The sequence below is a fragment of the Phacochoerus africanus genome, chromosome 4 (assembly GCF_016906955.1).
Source record: "Phacochoerus africanus isolate WHEZ1 chromosome 4, ROS_Pafr_v1, whole genome shotgun sequence".
In the NCBI taxonomy this organism is placed as follows: Eukaryota; Metazoa; Chordata; class Mammalia; order Artiodactyla; family Suidae; genus Phacochoerus; species Phacochoerus africanus.
In genome coordinates, this window is record NC_062547.1 from 10,696,756 (window position 1) to 10,716,451 (window position 19,696).

Consider the following 19,696-nt stretch of genomic DNA (forward strand, 5'->3'; position numbering starts at 1 on the left):
GGCAGAGCTGGGCACTGGTCCATGCAGTTGGGCTAAAACCCCAGCCTCTGAGCCGGTGGAGGATTCCTCTGGAAGAATTCATGCCAATTGCCCCCCCCCCCATATCCACCAGCCTCACCTCCAGCTCCTTCCAGGCCTAGGATCTATGCCTTCGCCAAATAGATCTGAGATAAAATCCACTCATCCTCCGCAGCCTTGGAAGCTTCTGGAAGCCCAGGTTGGAATGCATTCAGGGCAGCAACCCTGGCCCCGCTGACCAGGGAGGGAGTGGTGCCCAACGTCACTCAGATGACGTCTGTCCACGTGCCTGGGAAGGACAAGCCCTGTCTGTTTGTCCTTGCATCCCCAGGCTTTTTTCACGGTGCGGAGTCATGGCAGGTCTCCAGTTTGCCCTGACACCTCCACCTCGATGCCCCCACCCAACACACACACCAATGCGCGCGCGCGCGCACACACACACACACACACACACACACAGCCTAGGTTCTGTGAGTTCAAGGACTTGTTGCTCCACACCCTGGTTTTATTCAGCAATTAGTTTAATCTCGGGATACTCAGGGTAAGACACCAGAAGCTGGCCCTGAGCCCTCAGACATCTCCCGGGAGGCTGCGTGGACACACTGGTGGCTCGAGGAATAACACTGATGTTTGTGTGTTCGCTAGGGAGGCGCCCACCCATCCAAGCAGACAGATGGGGACTCCGGGCTTTGTGCAGCCTCTGGGCTCCTTCTGGAAGACATCTCTGTGGCTTCTGCCCCCACTCTGAGTCTGTCCCTAGGGACCCTCTTTGTAAACCTTAGGAAACTCAGAACAAGGATTGACTGTCCAGCGATGGTTACTGCAGAACAGGGTTGTAGCCCCTCCCGGGCTCCGACAGTCACTAGAGGCAGAGCGGGTCTCAGGCCCTGGCGGGGGTGGGGGCGGGGGGGCACTGGTCCTGCTCAAGGTCAGCTGACTGTGCCCAGGAAGACCAGACTCCCTGTTGGCTGCAGTTACCAACGTGAACGAAGCCAGGGTCTGCTGGTGGCTTCCGCAACACCTGCACCCATCTATCAGGGCAACGGCAGCCCGACAGCCCCAGCACAGGGGCCTCCCCACCTCTGGAAGTACCTCCGGGCCCTGAGCTGTCAGAGATCCAGGGGACCAGAGCATAAGACACCCGAGGGTTGGAAGGGGCCTCGGGACTCATCCAGTCCAACCCCTCCATTCGGCCTGCCAAGAGGTGGTCCAGATTGCTTGTTCATTCCTGAGGCGGAGAGCTCACTACCTCTCCAAGGCAGCGCCTCTGCCTTGGGGCTGCTGTTTGGGGCCGGGAAGGGCGGTGCCGGCAGCTTCTATTGATGGATGGATGATCCGGAAGGACGAAGGGCGGGAGGTGGGTCAGGGGGAGGAGGCAGAGCAGGAGTCCCAGAGGGAGCACACGGAGCCACTCTGGGCTCGGGCTAGGCGGCTCCGATGTCATCATAGTCTTCATCAGAGGAGGAGTCAGACGGGGGTCTGGGGAACCCTGTGTGGCCGGGAGACTCAGGTCAGTGGGGGCCAGTCATTGCCCCCGCTGAGCAGGGACAGAGCTGAGCACATCTGGGTCCATATCCCTCTCCCCACTGCCTGGGATGCTGTGTATCATCTCATTGACAGCCGGCTCCCTCCCTCGGACCTCAGTCCCGAGGGCAGAGCCTCATCTGTGGAGTTCAGGGCTGTAGTTCCCATGCACTGGGAGCAGCTCCATGCCCTGGGAGCCCCTCTGCTGCCACCATCTCCCCCAAGGGGCCATCTGGCTGCTTCTGCTTGAATGCCTCCACTAATGGGGAGCTCACTTCCACTCAAGGCATCCTCTGAATCTCTCTCCGTCCCACCCACATCCATTTTCCCTCCCTCCTCGGATTTTTCTTTGTTTTAAAAAATCCCATTACTTCTTTTCTTTTCCCCTTGGGCTGATATGTCCGGAGCACCCTTACTCACCCACCCTCCAGTCCCCCTCTGCGGCCCCCTCCCCTGCCACTGGCACCTGCACATCCAAACTGCTCAGCAGAAGGGAGCTGGGGCGGCGGCTGGTAGTTCTGGTACCACTCTCCGGACGAGGTGCTGGAGCTGTCATCAGCCGAGGGTGCTGCTGGAAACCCCCAGAGCCAGTCACCCTCTGCCAGGCTAGTTCACGAAACGCCAGAGCTGGGAGGCTTTCAAAGTTTCAAGGAGAGTCAAGTCTTTAGCTTGACAACTGAGGCAAAGAAGGCCCAGAGAGGGGAAGAGACTTGTCCAAGGTCACACAGCAAGTGGCTGCCGAGTTAGGACTAGAATCCTGGACTCCACCTGGCTCAGGGCTCCCAGCTTTATGCTCCCTCCATCCAGGGAGGTTGGAGCAGGCGCACAGTCCTCCTGGGCCCATCTTACCTGGAAAAGTTGTCTGGGAGCCAGCCAGCTCCAAGTTCGGGGACGGCTCCAGGAGGGGCTTCTGCTCTGAAGAAAACACGTGAGAGTTCCATGGAGGTAGCCTGCTGCTGGGGCTGTTACAGTACTCTTCCCCAGAAGACGTGCTGGAGCCTCTTTTGCTGGGGGGCTGCTGAGAGCCCAGGGAGGGGGTCTGTGCTTTGCATTGTCCAGGGTTGTCAGGTGGGACCTGGGAATCCTGCATTTCTTCCAGTCCTGGGCCTGAAAGAGAAGGGTGATAAAGAAGCAGTACAGCAAGAGGGCTTTCCATTAGACTTGAGGAGGACTTCCTGCCAATGGGAATTGTCAACGTCAGGAAGGACCTGTTGAGGGAGGTTGCGCTGCTGCTTCTCAAGGTGAGTGAGCTGCTAAGTCTGGAGGCAGGACTGGCATCCTAACCAATGCCCCCCATGTCCCTCCCCAGCCTGACTCACCTTCCTCCAAGGGGGGCATCTGGAACCTGTTCTTCTGGACCTCCTCATCTGTGAAGCGGTGCCGCTGGGAATCTACAAGCAGAGGTGCTGGTGAGGAAGGAGGTGAGGAAGGCTCCTTGTCCTGGGAGCCGGGAGCAGAGGCTGAGGTTCTTCGAGATTTGGGTTGGGGGTGGGGGGTGTCCCTGAGGCTGAACAGGGTGGGAGGACAACCCTGGCTTCAGGAAGGGCTTAGTGTTTTTCTTCAGATCCCAGGCTCACATCCTAGTCCAGGTAGACCTTGAACCTCAACCTGAAACCCGCACGGGAATAGGCCACTTCTGGCCAAAACCCCTAGTGCCCTGTACCGCCCTGCCTCGAGCTGCCCCCCTCCTGCTACGTAAGGAAATATCAAGAGGCTTAGCTTCTCTTCTTGTGCCCAGGCATCTCCGGGCAGGAAAAGGGCAGATGCTGCCCCTTGCCTTCCCAGAGTGGAAGCCAAGGGTCTGGAATCTTTGTATCCTGGGCATCTCTGTTTCAGAATCAAAGAGAGGCAGATTCCTAGCATCTCAAGGACTGCAGTGTCTAGAATCAGGGAGACAGCTCTTTTGAACCTGTTACTACTGAGTTTTAGTCTCAGTGCCACAGGATTTTGGACTCCTGGTCTTGCAGCTTACATGCCTGGGCTCAGAATCTCAGATTCGAAGGACACCCATCTCTGTGGCTCCCAAAGCCTGGCCCAGCAGAGAAGAATCGTCCACATGACCCCCAGGCACCCTGGTTTGGTGAGTGGGGCAAAGATGGCTGCTGTCCCCAACATCCATCCCCCACCTTCTGCAGTAGGAGACCTCTGGCCATTATCTGGACACCCAGCTGCCCAGCACAGAGGCTTCCTCTCCCTGCCTCTCTTGCAGGTGCTGGTGGGTGGAAAGTGGGTGAGATTCATGTGGGCGTCCCCAGCATCCTGCCTTATAGGGTAGGCCATCCCTCGCCTTCCCATCCTGCCGGCTGGCATGTGGACATGGTGGTGCGCCATTCTGGGCCATGCGAACAGGGCAACATCTTAGGGACAGCAGAGTAGCCAGAAAGAAGGAGGCTGCCCCCCTCCAATGTCTTCAGACGCTGTCATTTGGAGTCTGTGTCCCACACAACCAGACTCTCATCCTCGCTGATTGAGTAGGTCCTGGGTGGAGCTAAGGAAATTTTGATGAACTCCCACGGGATTCGGCCACAGATGTGAGATTCTCTGCCCTCACTTGACCTCCTGGCATTTCATGGGCCCTGCCTGAGCGCTGTCTTTCCTCCTCCTCCATCCCCAGCAGGCAGAGAGGAGAGCTGGAGAAGCTGGCTAAGAGGTGGGAGCTGGGCTCCTGGGGGGGAGGGTGCGGTGGGGAGGAGGCGAGGGGGCAGGATGGGGCACAGAAGGGGTGTGAGCGTGCAAGAAGCCATCTGAACCAGAGTCCCTCTTGTCTTACACAGACGCCGCCACGTCTAGGTGAATGTCGAGGGACTGGTCTTGAGACCCTGCCTGGCCACAGACTAACACGAGAGCAAGGGAGACCACGTGGAAATGCCTTGAGACCTCAGACGTCTGTGAAAACGTCAGTGCCCGACCACTGAGGGTCAGTCCAGCGGTCGCAGCGAGGGCAGTGCCCCCCTCATCCGGCAGGGGTCCCCGGGAGGAGCCTACTGCAGGTCCCCCAGCAGGGCTGCGCCCTCTCCCTGGTTCGGGCGGATGGGCCCTCGGGAGGCCGGGCCCAGGCACTCACTGTAGAAGGTAGTCAGGGCCACGGGAGGCTGGGTGCTGAAGTCATAGTGCTCATAGTCTGAGTCCGAGCCGGAGTCTTCGGGGGGCAGGGCCTGGACCGGGATGGGCAGCTTGGGAACTGGGGAGAGAACAGAGGAGGGGTGCCGTGGCGAGGCAGGGGGCTGAAGAGCTTAGAGAGAGGCGGCAGAGAGCATGGATGGGGAGGACCGGCTATAGAAGGGCAGGCGGGGTGCCAGGCAGCCCGTCTTGTCCACGATCATCAGGCCTCAGTTTTCTAAGCTTCGCCCTCAGCCATTTCAAACATGGGGGAATGAAATAACATTTATGTATTTAACCAGCACGTACCTGGCAGTCAGGGCATGCCAGGCACTATTGCAACATTTGCAAATATTAGCTCATTTGATGCTCATCGTAATTCCATGAGGTAGCTACGCTGGTGTCCCCATTGTACAGCTGAGAAAACTGAGGCACAGAGAGCGTCTCACATTCCCCAGAGAAGCAGGCAGCGGGCCTCTTGGCCTCCAGACCATAATATTCAGCGAGCGGCTGCTCTGGGCCTACCCTTGTGCTAGGTTCTGTGTTCATATTCTCGTCTTGAATATAGAGATCCTGTGTGCGAAGGATCTTTATGCTATTTGGCTGAGTTTTGTATTGGTGTTTGTGTTTTGGAACGCTTCCAAATCAAGGGGATTTCATAGATTCTTAATGCAATGTGATTAAACGCCAACCTCTTCACAAGACTTTCAAGAGACGCACCCCATAAAGCATCAAAGAAGCATGGCTGGTCCCATTTTTTTTTTCACTTGAAAAATATGACATGAAATTATGTTCAAGGAAAATCTTTTTTTTTTTTTTTTTTTCAGGGCTGCACCTGAGACACATGGAGGTTCCCAGGCTAGGGGTCAAATCGGAGCTACAGCTGCTAGCCTGCACCACAGCCACAGCAATGCCAGATTTGAACCACATCTGTGACCTATGTGCAGCTCACAGCAACGCCAGATCCTTAACCCACTGAGTGAGGCCAGGGATTGAACCTGCATCCTCACGGACACCATGTCAGGTTCTTAACCCCCTGAGCCACAACAGGAACTCCACGTTCCAGGAAAATCCTCATCGGGCTCTGCAAGGAGGTGGGTTGGGCAGGACGTTGGAAGAGACCAAAATGTCATAAACCAACTGGCTGGTCAGCAGAGCAGAACTTTCCTTTGAGAACCAAGGTCCAAAATGCCCAAGGGCCTAGTTTGGTCCAGAATTTGAAAGCCTAGAGTTCTAGAACGACTGCCCTGGAAGGTCATCTGCCCATCGAGGCCCAGACTGAGGCTGGACCTGCTCAAGGTCCCGCAACCATTAGAGGGCTGGCAGAGGTCTCATCTCCCGCCGGAGCGCTGCTTTGACCTAAGCAGCACGGACTGTCAAGGAAGTATCCCCTTCTGGTCCTTCCCAGCCCTCCCCGCCCGCAGGGTGGCTGACATCCTACCTTCTTCTTTGGCGATGGTAATGGGGACCTCTTGACAGCTTTCCATCCCTGCCGGGGTGGTGGTGGGAAGGCTCTGGTGGTTCACCATAGGGGGGAGGGCTGAGGGAGGGCAGGGAGAGATTCTACAGGTCATTTTTTGCCCCCTCCCAGTCTTCCTAGTTCTATTCTCATGGAGACACCTCCCTTCTCACCTCCCCCGGCCCCAAACACACAAACACACACAGAAGTGGTCCTCCTGTGGACCGCTTCTGCTAGGCATGCTGGGAAAATCCCTCCCATAAGGAGGTGCTTCTTGGGGCCAGGGTTGGATGGTCATGGCTGGATCACTGCCACTCCTGCTGGGGTCTCCCACAGCTCACATCCCGCCCACCCCCCGCCGGGAGGACCACGCCTCTGGCCTGCTTCTTCTCATCCCTGGGCCTCTCCCGTGGCTGCCAGGATTCTGTACCTACCATATTTTCCTTTAATTCTCAAGAGGATTAAGGCTATGAAAATGAATGAGACAAGGAGGAGAACTCCCAGAATGATGCAGGAGATGAGGAGCATTATTTCTCGAGAGGTCCAGTCCTTTATTTTCACCATCACAGAAGGCTCTGGAAGCAAGAAGCCCGAGTCAGGGAGAAAGAGGAATGGACTTCTCCTTGCCCTTCTCCTCTCTCCTTCTCCTCTGCATCTGACCCACTTCCCTTGTGGACCGATCCTTCCTCTCCCTTCTTTTTCTCAAAATTTCCCATCTGCCCGATATATGATAGGTGCCTGAGAAATGCATATGGAATTAATGAATAATTGACTGAATGAAACTTCCTAGTCCACCTTTCTCTGCTCAATGATTATTGAGCACCCTTGAGGCACCAGGCATTAGACTCTTGGGAGACAAAGAGGACAGCAGCATCCACGGACTTGAGGGTCCCTATTGAGTGGGAAAATCAACAAGCTGACTCAATCCAGTTCTGCGAGATGAAGGTATAGACAGGTGTGGAGCCCTGCTACGAGGGATGTCTGATTCGCCATGGGGAAGACCAAGGCAGGATTTCCGGAGAAGGTGGCTCTGAGGCTCCGCTGGCAGGGAACAGCTTCAGGAGAGCTGCACCTTCTTTCTGTGCCCCCAGAGGCATCCTTCCTACCAGATATGCGCCCCCCGAGGGCAGGGATGCGGGCCATGATTCCATGCTGCAGCCCTGGCCTGACTTCTTGTCTTCCCCTCCCTCTTGGCTACACCCCCACTTGAGAGACCCCTCGGCAGAGAATGGATGGAGGCTGCCATGAGGCCGGTGCTTGGAACCCCATCATCCCAGAGACACGAACCATCTCCCTCTCAGTGCTGAAGGCCTGGAGTATGTGGGCACAGGGCTGGATGAAGGGTGATGACAGCATCGCAGGACTGAGGCAGGGTCTGCTCCCCTAGGAGATAACCCCCTCCCTGCCGTCCTCATCTTCTCCCCTCCCCCTTTCTGTTTGCAAATGGGCCGGTGTGGGCTGGGATAGGAACTGGATTTAGCAGCAGGAAGCAGGTGCAAGGGAGACGCTGGGCTGTGAGGGGCAAGGGGAGACCAGAGAATGTGGGCTGTGGGAGGGGCTGCTGGACCAAGGGCTGGAGTGTGGTCCTTGGAGGTGGAGTCTCTCTTTGCAATTCTGAGAGTGGCTACAGCCTGCACGGTCCCCAGCATTTCCTTTCCTCTCCATGCCCTCATCCGCTGCCGGGTTCTCTGGCAGGACTTGGTGCTTCTCTGTTTCCTCTGGAGAGGGTCTCACAGAGGGAACCAGGAGGTGAGGGAAGGTTACAGCCTGTGAGTCTGGGCCACTGCTGCCAAGGGGCTCCAGGCCAGGACTAAATAATCAATAAATAAGAATAATTAATGCTCAGGGAGTTCCCCCTGTGGCACAGTGGGTTAAGGACCTGGTGTTGCTGCAGCTGTGGCATAGGTCACAGCTGCTGCTTGCATTTAATCCCTAGCCTGGGAGTCCCCATTGTAACACAATGGAAAATGAATCTGACTAGTATCCATGAGGATGCAGGTTGGATTCCTGGCCTTGCTCAGTGGGTTAAGGATCTGGCATTGCCGTGAGCTATGGTGTTGATTGCAGACATGCTCAGATCCCACATGGTTGTGGCTGTGGTGTAGGCTGGCAGCTTACAGCTCCAATTTGACCCCTAGCCTGGGAACTTCCACATGCCAAAAAATAATAATAATAATTAATCCCTAGCCTGGCAATTGCCATATGCCCCAGTGTGGCAAAAAAACAAAACAAAACAAAAAAAAACCCACAAAAACCAAAAACACCACCTCTAATGCCCAGACAGTTTTTACCATATGTTAAGTCCTGTTGTAAATGCTTTATAAATAAAAAAATAATTCACTGGAGACTCATAACATACGCTAGGAGAGAAGTACAATGATTATTATAGTCAAGGGATCTGAGGCTCAAAGAGGTTAAAAATTGCCCCAACGTTGCACAGCTAGCAATAGGCACAGCTGGGGATTGGGCCCCAGGAGTTAGCCCCTAAGATGGCCAAGCTACACACTGCTGGCGGACAGACCAACTTGGGTCTAGTGTTCAGAGCCTTGGATGCAAATTCCAGCCAACACTGGCTGTCACTTCACCCTCCGAGCCCGAGCTTCTTCCTCTCTGGAGGGGTTCTGAGAAGACCGCCCCCGTGGGGCTGCCAGAAGGATTCCAGGGGCGGGAAAGAATAACTATAAAGTGCTGGGCCAGTGCCTGGAACCTTCTAAACACTCTGGCTTTGACCCTCGGCATCCCCCCGACCTGGCTGGCGTCAAACCAGCTTTGGATCTCTCCAGCTCCCTCCTCTGCCCGACGGGGGCTCAAGGAGATGGGCAAGAGGACTCCTGTCCACGAAATATCAGGACTCGGGGAGCTGCGGAGCTGCAGTGATAGAGGCGGGGGAGGTGAGAGGAGCACAAAGTGCCCAGAGTCCGGGGGGCAGCGGGGGAGGCAAGGCCATTGCCTGGAGGTGGCGGATGGGGGACAGACCATCAGACCCTCTCCCTCACATGTGCATGTGCACGTGGCATACACACACACACACACTCACACACACCCATTCACACACACATGCACTCACTCATACACAGTCTCTCACACACTCAACACTCACACACGTGCACGCACACTCACTCACACACACACACCACTCACATACTGGCTCACACACACTCACTGACACGCTCACATATTCATACACACACTCGCTCACACATGCACAACACTCACATACTCCCTCACACACACTCTCATTCACACACATACACTCTCGCACACACAACACTCACACACTCACATGCTCATTCTCGCATACTCTCATATACCTTCTCACACACACACACACACACACACACACACACACACACGCACGCACGCACACATGCGCGCATGCACCTGAACCTCGGAGAGACGGCATCCCTGCTGACACTTACCCACAGTGACCAGCCGATCCCTTGCAGGGGCTTCAGAAGTGGACAGATTGAGCAGACTCCAGGCACCTGTCAGAAAGCACTGCTCATTCGCTCAGCACACAGGCCCGAGCCCCTGCGGTGACCAGGCCTGGTGCCAGATGCTGGACAAGACAGACAAATGGCCTGGAACTGGGGGCGTGTCCCCATGGGAGAGGGGCTGGGGGCGCCTGGCTGAGGATACCTGCCTTTCCCACACCCACTTAAGGAGGATCTCATGGATGAAATGCAGGGAAGTTTCTTTGGTTAAAATCAAGGGCTGATAACAGAATTAGCCCTTCCTTCTGCATAGTCTGCTATAGACCACAACTCTTTCCATTTTCCATTCAGTCTTGGGTTTGTCCTTCACACTTGGGAGGCTGACATTCTCTTTGTCATGATCATTTGACCAGTAAAGGATGGGGCTTACACAGTCCCTTGGTGGGTATCATCTGACTTCCTAGCTCCCCTATGAGGTGCCCATATCATCATCCACATATTTGTGAGACAGAAGCCTCCCAGCTGGTAATCAGCAGAGCTGGAAGGTATAGCCTGGTGGCTGAACTGTGTAAGAGACACTAACACTGTGTTTGTGCAGGTTTAATGCTCCTGTTTTTCACAGTGGAGCCCCTCTGAAGTCGGGGTCATGAGATCAATCATTACATCTGCTGACATGTCCAGAGTTGATTTTGGCAGCAGTTTTGTCCTTTCTGGTACATAAAATAATGATAATGGTGTGACCTACAATCAGTGCCATCAGAGACTTCGTGAAACCCAACTCACAGAGCAGATAGGAGCCTCAGCTGAAATACCTGCCAAGTGTTCAGCAATGCGTGGCACCTGATTAGGGCTCCAGATGCTGTCGCTAATACTATTAGTGTCTCCTCGTGTTATTTTTTATGATGCTCAAGAGCGCTGGGATGGCAAATTGATTTCATCTCCTGAGCCAATTCCAGTCAATAGACAACACTGCTGTGCATATAAGAATGCCTTAAAAAAAAAGAGTTGATTCATGATTCTGGGGCTGAGTCAAGGGTCTGGGGAAAAGAATGCTCTGATGAATTAGTAAGGTCTGCCTGGGCACGGGGAGGGCAGTGGTCCACTTTGATGCCGGTATTTGTCATTCCTGATCTAGCCTAAGCTGCAGCTTGGGTTACAAGTTCTGAGGCTGTGGATACAGATGGAGTTCCTGTTCCAGATCTGGGGGTGGGGGTGTGGGGTGGGGAGGACATAGGGTACCTGAGCAGAGGACCCTGGCTGCCCGTGATTCTCTGCAGAGGTTGGAGTTGTTGAAGCGCCAGAAGCATTCGGAGAGGGCGGCCTCCCCTCCCTCGCATGAGTAGTACATCTTGCCGGACAGGGAATGGGGCGGCCCCTTGGGCCTCCGGGCCACTGTCCCACAGCCCAAGTCCTGGCAGAGCACCTTGGCCTCCGGTTCGTACCACGAGCTGTCACACACTGTGTTCCAGACCCCTCGGTAGTATACCTCCACCTGCCCCTCGCAGGGATCAGTGCCCCCGGTCAGGCGCCAGGACTGGTGCTCTGCGGGGGAGGGCAGAGTCAGGTCAGGAGCCTTTGGGAGGAAAGCCCTACCCATCCCCACCCATGAATGCAAACTTCTCCCCAGAGCCCTTCAGTCTCTAGATCTGTGTCCTCTCCCTCCTGCCTCTGAATCCCCCTCCCATCTGCCCCATCAGCTTTGGCCGACCCTGGTACTGTATCCTACATCCTTGCTGCTCAAAGTGTGGTCCTCGGACCAGCAGCTTCAGTTACCGCCTGGGATTTTGCTAGAAGCACAGGATTCCAAGCCCTGCCTTAGACCCACTGAAGCAGAATGTCTGTTGGACAAGACCCGCCTCCTTCTCCATTCTCGGGCACATGAAGAGACACCCTGGCTGGACTAGAACTTCCTGTCCTCATCTGGAACAGCTGACAGCCTCCTCAGGGCCTCCCTGCCTCCATTTCCCCTTGCTGCTCAGACAGAACCAGGGGACCACCTTCCAATCCGGAAGCACCTCACGTCTAAGGTCACCTACTCCAGGAGGTGGGCAGGCTGACTCCTCCAAGCTCTGGATTGTCTGCTGCCTCTTAACTCCACCCGGCTTCCTTTCTCAAGGCATTTGCCACTCTCCCTCCTGGATGACATTTGTCTGGGTCTCCCCTCCCCTCTTGGACGATGACCTCCCACCAGTAAGGGACCATGTCTCCAGCCCTAACTGCAGGCGCCCAGCAGGCCCACAGGAAGAGTTGGAGAACCATGGTTCAGCATCCACCCATTTACCTGAGCACACCACGCCAGCATCCTCCTTGTGGCCACAGTAGCCGTTTCCTGGCAGCCCTGGGCAGTCCCACAGGTAGTTCTCCAACCCGGAGCAGTTGACTTGGTCTCGGTGGATGCGTCCTTGGCCAGGGGGGAAGTGCAAGCCTGGTAGGGCTTGCACTGCCCAGCCGCAGCTCAGTTGCTGGCACACCACATGGGCATCCTCCAGGTCCCATGTGTCATCACACACAGAACCCCACTGGCTGTGCTCCAGCATCTCCACGCGGCCCTCGCATGGGCTGCCACCGCCCACCAACTTCAAATCTCGGCTTTCTGGGGTTGGGAGGAGAAGGGTTTTGAGGAAGGGAGGAAAGAGGGAGCGGAAGGAAGGGGGTGGGAGGATTGTTGGGACTGGGAAGGAGGTGTGCCTGACACCAAGGACCCAGTGAGAGGAGCTGGTGACCCAGGGGGCAAGATTGCGAAACCCTGCAGGTCAAGGGTGGGGACTTAGGGGGCGGGGGGTGGAGGTGAGGATCAGTCAGGACTAGGGACCCAGGGACAGAGCTGGATACCTGGCTGGCTGGGCTGTGGAGCAGGTGAGAGGGGCTAGGGAACTGGTAGGTGGGACTGGGTAGGCGGAGCCACAGACCTGGTGGGCGGGGCTTGAAGGGCAGGTCTAGGTGCTGGGCAGCAGGGGTGCTAAGGGACCCTGGGAACCTGGCCTATTTGTGTACCCAGGGTACACAGTGCCGCAGCCCTCCGGTGGTGGTGGTGGACATCTGGAGGGCGAGGCTTGGGTACAGTGCCAAGGCTGGGGACTGGAGGGAGGGGCAGTGGCTGAAGGCTTGGAAAGTTAGGGGCCAGGCCGAGGGCAGGAGTTGGTCCCTTCGTACCTGCACAAGTGACCTGGACCAGCCCCTCGTCGCTGCAGGGATGCTCCACCACCTCGCAGAGCTGCCACTCAGGGCTGCTGCATCGGATCGTGGGCACCAGGGCCCTCGTGACACTGGGGGCCCAGCTGGTGTTCCCCGTGGCTGGACTGGGGGTCAGCTCCGGGGTTGGCGGGATGGGTTCTTCCAGCAGCTCTGACTCGCCACAGCCCAGCCAGCGGCACACTGCCTTGGATGCGTAGGTGTTCCAGAGTGCCCCGCATGCTGGCTTCCAGGACAGCCCGAGCCAGACCTCCACCGTCCCGTTGCACCTGCTGCTCCCATTCACCAGGCGGACCTGGAGCACTTCCCCTGGAAGTGGCCAGACAGCAGCTGAGCGGGTTCAGTTTCTCCCGAGCCCGGGGATGCTGGTGAGGGCAGAAAGCTGCCAAGGGCTCCACCACTAATCTGTTGCGTGGCCTTGAACATACCCTACCAGCTCTAGGCCTCAGCCTTCCAGTCTGCGAAACGGGGCTGGCTCTTGCCTTGACCCTTTGGTCCTCCTTAGAGTCTGGGGCAGTAGGGTGGAAGATGACCAGGGGTTAGGATGGGTTAGGTCTGGAGGGCCTGGTTCCCACAAACCCTTCTCTCTTGACTCTGTCTTCAAGGGCACCCTTGTGTGATAGAAGGGCAGAGTCCTGGGTTCAGAGGCTCTCCATGGTACTGTGGGTGCCATGCTTCCCCTCCCAGGCACCTCTGCTATTCTGAGGGTTCTACCATAGAGGCAGTCCTCATGACCTTGGAGACCTGGAGGGTGGACATGGGCTTGGCGATGGAGTTGAAGACTCCATCAGTGGGTGGTGGCTCCTCTTCCCCAGAAGTTCCTCCTTGGGGAACTACCTCCTATTTTTGTCCAGGGCTGCAGACAACTTTGCACAGAGTAGGTCCTTAAATATACATTGAGTTAATCAAGGACCCACCTGGTGGAACCCAACCACCCCTACCAAGAGTCCTTCAGCCTCTTCTCAACAAATCCCCTTAAGATGCTCGCTGTTAACACCTTGCCCATGATTTTTATCAATGGCCTCTCAAAGATGGTAAAGGGAGATCTCAAAGTGAATCTAGAGAGGTGAGCTTCAGGCATTGGGTCAGGAAGAAGTGTTGTCTAAAGTTAGGGAGCCTCCATGGTACCAGATGAACCCGTTTCCCCTTTCCCATCACCCCGGGAAACCACACCCTTGGGCTCAGAAAGCTGACCATGGCCCCAGTAAGATTGTTTTCTCACCTGTCTCCAAGGACTGGCTCTCTGCCCTGGTGGTGTTGGGCTGGCCAGATGGGGCTGGAGATGGGAGACCTGAAATTAACCAGCAACAGCCATGGTGGGTGAGTGAGCTTAGGCATGGAGGGCACAGAGGTGCCTTGAAAGGCAGGGGACACTTTCTTCTTTTTTCTCTTTCTTTTTTTTGTCTTTTTAGGGCTGCACCTGCAGCACATGGAAGTTCCCACACTGGGAGCCCAATCAGAGCTGTATCTGCCAGCCTACCCCATAGCTCACAGCAATGCTGGAACCTTAACCCACAGAGCAAGGCCAGGGATCAAACCTGGGTCCTCGTGGATACAAGTCGGGTTCGTTACTGCTGAGCCACAATAGGAACTCCAGGTAGGTCTTTCTACAGCCTGTCGTGCCTGAAGGGCGCCTCTGGTAAGACATGGTCCTTGACTTTGGATGCACCCACCTCCCTTCAGGGTAGGGATGTTCTCAAGCTTTGGACTTGCACCATCCTCCACTTTGCCTACTCATTGTGCACGCATCCTCAGAGATCCGAGGAGAGCACAGAGGAGTGACCGTGGCTTTGGAGCCAGCCCCGCTTACTGGCTGAGTGACCGTGGATAGGTTACTAACCGCTCCTGGCCAGAGTTCCAATTTGTTGGCAATAACACTTAGGAAAGTATCATGAGGCTAAAAGGAGGCAATACTTGTAAAATATGTCATGTATAGAAGAAGTTATTATTAGCCAAAAAAAAAAAAAAAATTCTGTTTGGAAACTTTGTTTGAGACATTCATACTAGACTTTAGGGAAATTGGCACATCCTGAGCGGGGAAGCACGGACCTGTGAAGTCCTTTCAGGCACTGAGAAATTAGCATGTGCCAAGGGCCGATTATATGCCAGGGGGTTGCGTATATCATTCCGTTTTGCTTCAACAATACAGTGAGGTGGGTATTAGCACCCACTTTTTAGAAATTAGGATAGGGAGGCCCGAAGAATAGAAATCAATTCTCTGTGCCAGATTGTGCCCGTTTGTCCCTCAAGAACCTCTGTCCACTTTGCCCCGGAAGGCTGACCAGTTTAGAATACATCAGCTTCTTCCCGGTTCCTTTGGCTTCTGTTGGGCTCAGCCCGTGGGGGAAGAGGAGGGAGGGAAGAGAATAATGGTGTTTACCTCCCCGGTTCCCTCCAGGTAGGACCCACTGGGCAGGCTTCGTCCTGCATCTGAAGGCCGTTGGTCCTCTCCAAGGGGTCACCTCTCCTTGACTTTCTCCTTCTGGGTCTCACTCATCACTCCCTGGTCTCATTTCCTTGGATTCAGGGTGGTAACAGCCCAGCTGCTCCGAGCTCCTGGTTACTGCATTCTCCTTTCTAAATAAGACCCCTTCGAACTCCTATTTTGAGTGAGCCACCTGTTTCCTGCTGGGACCCTGGCTGACACGTGGCCTGAGACCGCCGAGCTAGCAAGTGGCAGAGCCAGGATTTGAACTGTCTCCAAGGAAAAAGCTCCATGCCAGGCAATGATATTCCTGTTTGCAGAAGCGCAAAAGGAGGGCTGTGGCTGGAATCTTAGCGCTCACAAAGGAACTCCTCCACACTTCCGGGATCTTCGGCACTTAGGTTGGGGTCCATTGATGTGTAGGCAGAAGGATGTGTGTCTTGGGAGTTCCCGTCGTGGCGCAGTGGTTAACGAATCCGACTAGGAACCATGAGGTTGCGGGTTCGGTCCCTGCCCTTGCTCAGTGGGTTGGCGATCCGGCGTTGCCGTGAGCTGTGGTATAGGTTGCAGACGCGGCTCGGATCCCGCGTTGCTGTGGCTCTGGTGTAGGCCAGTGGCTACAGCTCCGATTCAACCCCTGGCCTGGGAACCTCCATATGCCGTGGGAGCGGCCCAAGAAATAGCAACAACAACAACAATAACAACAACAACAAAAAAAAGACAAAAAAAAAAGAAGGATGTGTGTCCATTGCTGGGCCGGGGTAGGTAATGAGTCTCCTAGATCCCTTTATGCTTTGTTGTGGCCAAAATAAAGCCCTTGGATTCCAGATGCAATGACAAGATGAAGAGGGATGTCGACCCACCTCGAATTTTGTGTAAGAAGTGAACCTTTATAGTGTTAAGCCACGAAGATTTTGAGATGTATTTATTATCTTTGACTACCTGGGCTGGTCTGACTGATACAGGAGCTGAAGAGTCAGGCATGACTGCTACACACTCTCGGCCTCACCTGACAATAGTCCATGGACTCACACGTGCATGAGGTTACATGCGCGCGCGCACACGCACACACACACACATTCACACCCCTGCAGACCCAGCTCTCCGGCCAAATGGGCCACTCCATCACTCAGAAATAATCCGACCTTTAATCAGGTTGGCTGCCCAGCCTGACCCCCTGAAGGCGAAATGATTCAGCATTCAGAGCACAAACTCTGTGCCTAATGCGATATTCAGAGCAAGAATTCAGATGCCCCCAAGTTATGATTTTAGAACCTGGATTCCCACAGCCATGGTCCCAGTGCACCAGCGTAGTTGTTATTATTTCTACGTGTGCTGGAGGGGGAGGGACAGGAGGATGAGGAGATGGGGGTGCTGGCTGTAGTGTGTGCTGTGTGTGAGAGAGAGATGGTGGGGTGTGCGTGGTTGTGACAGTGTGTGTACCATTGTGTGCAGGTGTTTTTATACATACGTAAGGGTATCCGTGGCTGTGACTCCGCTCTAGCTCACTTCTATGCACCTCTCTATGTATCAGATAAACCTTTTCTCATGCATGAAAACACACAGGCTGGGCCAGCCCTGCGTCTTCCAGGGTACCCAACACATTGTCAATCAATTGACTAAATGAATGAAAGCTTGAGTAGGAGCCGTCAGCTTCGAGGACGTCTGTTGCCCAGGAAGATTATTGACACCAGATAGACTCCAGAGTTTGTTTTCTGTGTCACAAGCATTTTCCTGTCCCCCATCCCAACAAGGTGGCCTGGTATTTGTGTTTTGGCTTCTGTGCCTCAAGAACAAAAGCAGAAGCTACAACTCAGCCTCTTTCCATCCAGGCCTCAGTTCACAGAGGGCCCAGGGAAGAATCGGCACTTCCCAGACCTGGTTTCTGCCTTTGCCTGGCCCCCTGCCTCACACTTGTCTTTCAATTCGATTTTACTTTTTTTGCTGCAACCAATTTACTGGAAAAGTGCCTGTCCTGTGCCTTCACTTTACAACACAAAGATGCCCGAACATAAAAACATTCATTGCAGTTTTTTGGACAGCAAACAATTGGAAGCAGAGTGAATGCCTATCTGTTGGGAAAATTGCAGAAAATAGGGTCCATTTACAGCATGGCATTTTATGCAGCCTTTATAAAGAACAAAATAGACTTACACCCTTTAGAGGGATTTCCATGCTGTGTTGAATACGGAAGTAAAAATGCGGAGAAGAATGCATAGCATGTAATATGATACAACAATGCCAAAAAGCCCTCCTATGAATGGGCATGTGATTATATGAACATGGAGGAAAGCAGGGGAGAAGGCAGCCCAGGTTACTCACATGGGTAAATTTAAAAGGTGGGCTTCAAGGGGAGGACAGAGCAGAGCCAGCTCCAGGGCTTTGTGACCTGTGTATCATAGAACCCTGCACTTTAGAAGGATCCAGGACTTGCTTTAAAGTTCCCATCTCAGAGTTCCCCTGTGGCTCAGCAGAAATGAATCTGACTAGTATCCATGAGGATGCGGGTTCAATCCCTGGCCTCACTCAGTGGGTTAAGGACCTGGCGTTGCCATGAGCTGTAGTATAGGTCACAGACACAGCTCAGATCCAGAGTTGCTGTGGCTGTGGCGGGCAGCTATAGCTCCCATTCGACCTCTAGCCTGGGAACTTCCATATGCCATGGGTGTGGCCCTAAAAAAAGCAAAACAAAAACAAACAAACAAAAAAAACAAACAAAAACACCTAAAATTCCCATCGCCATCTTTTTTTTTTTTTTTTCCCCTGTCTGCACCCATGGCATATGGAAGTTCCTGGGCGAGGGATCAAATCCGAGCTGCATCTGTGAACTATGCCACAACCGTGGCAACGCTAGACCTTTAACCCACAGCACTGGGTCAAGAATCGAACCAGCAAAGCCACAGAGACAAGCTAGACCCTTAACCCGTTGTGCCACAGTGAGAATTCATCCCATCTCCATCTTGAAATTGTCTAATAATTTTGGAACAAGGGGTTCTGCATTTTCACATTGCACTGCCCCCTGCAAATCAGGTTGCTTGTCCTGGAGGTAAGTCCTGCCAGTAGGAGAAGAGAAGAGGGAGAGAGAGGAAACAAGCCATGAAATAAAAAGATGAAAGTTCTCTGGTGGGGCTGTGGGTTAAGGATTCGTGTTGTCACTGCTGTGGCACAGGTTCAATCCACATGCCCCAAGCGCAGTCAAAAAAAAAAAAAAGATAAAAGGCTGTATTTAGAAAATTCATGTGTATAGATGATTACACATGATTGAACCTATATAAAATTAGGTACAGAGGTAGACATGCAAAAAAATTTAAAAATATAAAAACGTCAACAGGTTTTTTTTGTCTTGCTTGCCCCAAATAGAAGGCAATGGTAAAAATAAGTATACCAGAAATAAAGCCAAATTAGAAATGTTGAAAGACACAGCACCATCCGGAGTTCCCACGGGGGTGCGGTGGAAATAAATCCGACTAGTACCCATGAGGATGAAGGCTCAATCTCTGGCCTCACTCAGGGCGTTAAGGATCCAGCGTTGCCATGAGCCGTGGTGTAGCTCTCAGACGCGGCTCAGATCCCGCATTGCTGTGGCTATGGTGCAGGCCAGCAGCTGTAGCTCAATTCGACACCTAGCCTGGGAATTTCCATATGCCGTGGGTGCGGCCCTAAAAAGCAAAAAAAAAAAAAAAAAAAGGAAAGACAGACACAGTATCATCAAATAGAGGCTCTGAGAGGATTGTCAAGGATGATGGAGCATTGAAAATCAAGTAAACATTTCTCTTATCACGGGGTTCAGGGTTACTTACTGCTCAGTTCCTTTACCACCTGAAATTAACCTGTGTGCCCAGAAAGCCATCTTGGGTTGAGCCCCCTATTCTGGAAAGTTATGGACCCAGAGGGATGGAGGGAAGGGTTTTCTGGTGGGAGAGCAAGAGGCTGGGAGAGCTACCCCCAGCCCAGGAAGGTGGCAGTTTTAGGCTGGTCCCAAGCAGAATGCAACAGCATGTTGGCAGAGGAGCAGCAGAAAGATGCCAGGGGAAGATGAAGCAAAGGAGACGGAGGATGGGAAAGATGAAAGCACTGCGGAGAAACCTGGCCCTGAGCCTGAGAAAACGGAACACTGGGCCCCTTTTGGGTCACCCAGGCTTGTGGCATTTTCCAGGGACTCCCAGGAGGTGAGACCCAGGAAGGGAGGAGACAGAGACACCGACGGAAAGGGGGGTGGTGGTGTTTTCCCAGCTGAGTCCCCAGCTGGCCAGCCCAGTTGTCAGAGCAAGGCAGCAGGGAGTGTTTCAGGTCCCGGTGGGGCTGCTGGAACAGTGGCCTGGCCACATCTCACACACCCATATGGGGGTGAGCAAAACACTGGCTGCAGCTCACAGCCCCTGTGGATCCCACTCCATCAGATGCACCGAGGAGCTCGTGAGTGCCCAAAAAAAACGCTCGCCCAGCGGACAATGGATGGAGACATGCTGTGTAGAGGGGAAGGTACCCTGGGGAGAGGCTACAGAGCCGTGAAGGGAGGGACCCACAAGAGGAACCAGTGTGGGG

The 19,696-nt window shown here is 54.2% G+C and overlaps 1 protein-coding gene across 7 annotated transcripts in view; it reads right to left on the bottom strand.

Annotated features, from left to right (window-relative positions):
* Positions 1-521: 521 nt before the first annotated feature.
* CD6 (CD6 molecule) overlaps positions 522-19,696 on the bottom strand; it is a 47,348-nt gene continuing 28,173 nt past the window's right edge. Inside the window, exons 2-13 of one of the 7 annotated variants that reach the window (XM_047775609.1) lie at positions 13,949-14,017; positions 12,688-13,035; positions 11,816-12,127; positions 10,774-11,076; positions 9,520-9,585; positions 6,535-6,675; positions 6,083-6,181; positions 4,607-4,723; positions 2,862-2,933; positions 2,392-2,649; positions 2,009-2,110; positions 522-1,507 (exon numbers count right to left, since the gene is read on the bottom strand). In XM_047775609.1, the coding sequence (XP_047631565.1) occupies positions 1,443-1,507; positions 2,009-2,110; positions 2,392-2,649; positions 2,862-2,933; positions 4,607-4,723; positions 6,083-6,181; positions 6,535-6,675; positions 9,520-9,585; positions 10,774-11,076; positions 11,816-12,127; positions 12,688-13,035; positions 13,949-14,017 (1,952 nt within the window). In that variant the 3' untranslated portion in view covers positions 522-1,442. Of the gene's footprint in view, positions 1,508-2,008; positions 2,178-2,391; positions 2,650-2,861; positions 2,934-4,606; positions 4,724-6,082; positions 6,182-6,534; positions 6,676-9,519; positions 9,586-10,773; positions 11,077-11,815; positions 12,128-12,687; positions 13,036-13,948; positions 14,018-19,696 lie in introns of those variants that run through there. The other 6 variants (XM_047775608.1, XM_047775612.1, XM_047775610.1 and 3 more) reach the window with 6 other exon arrangements.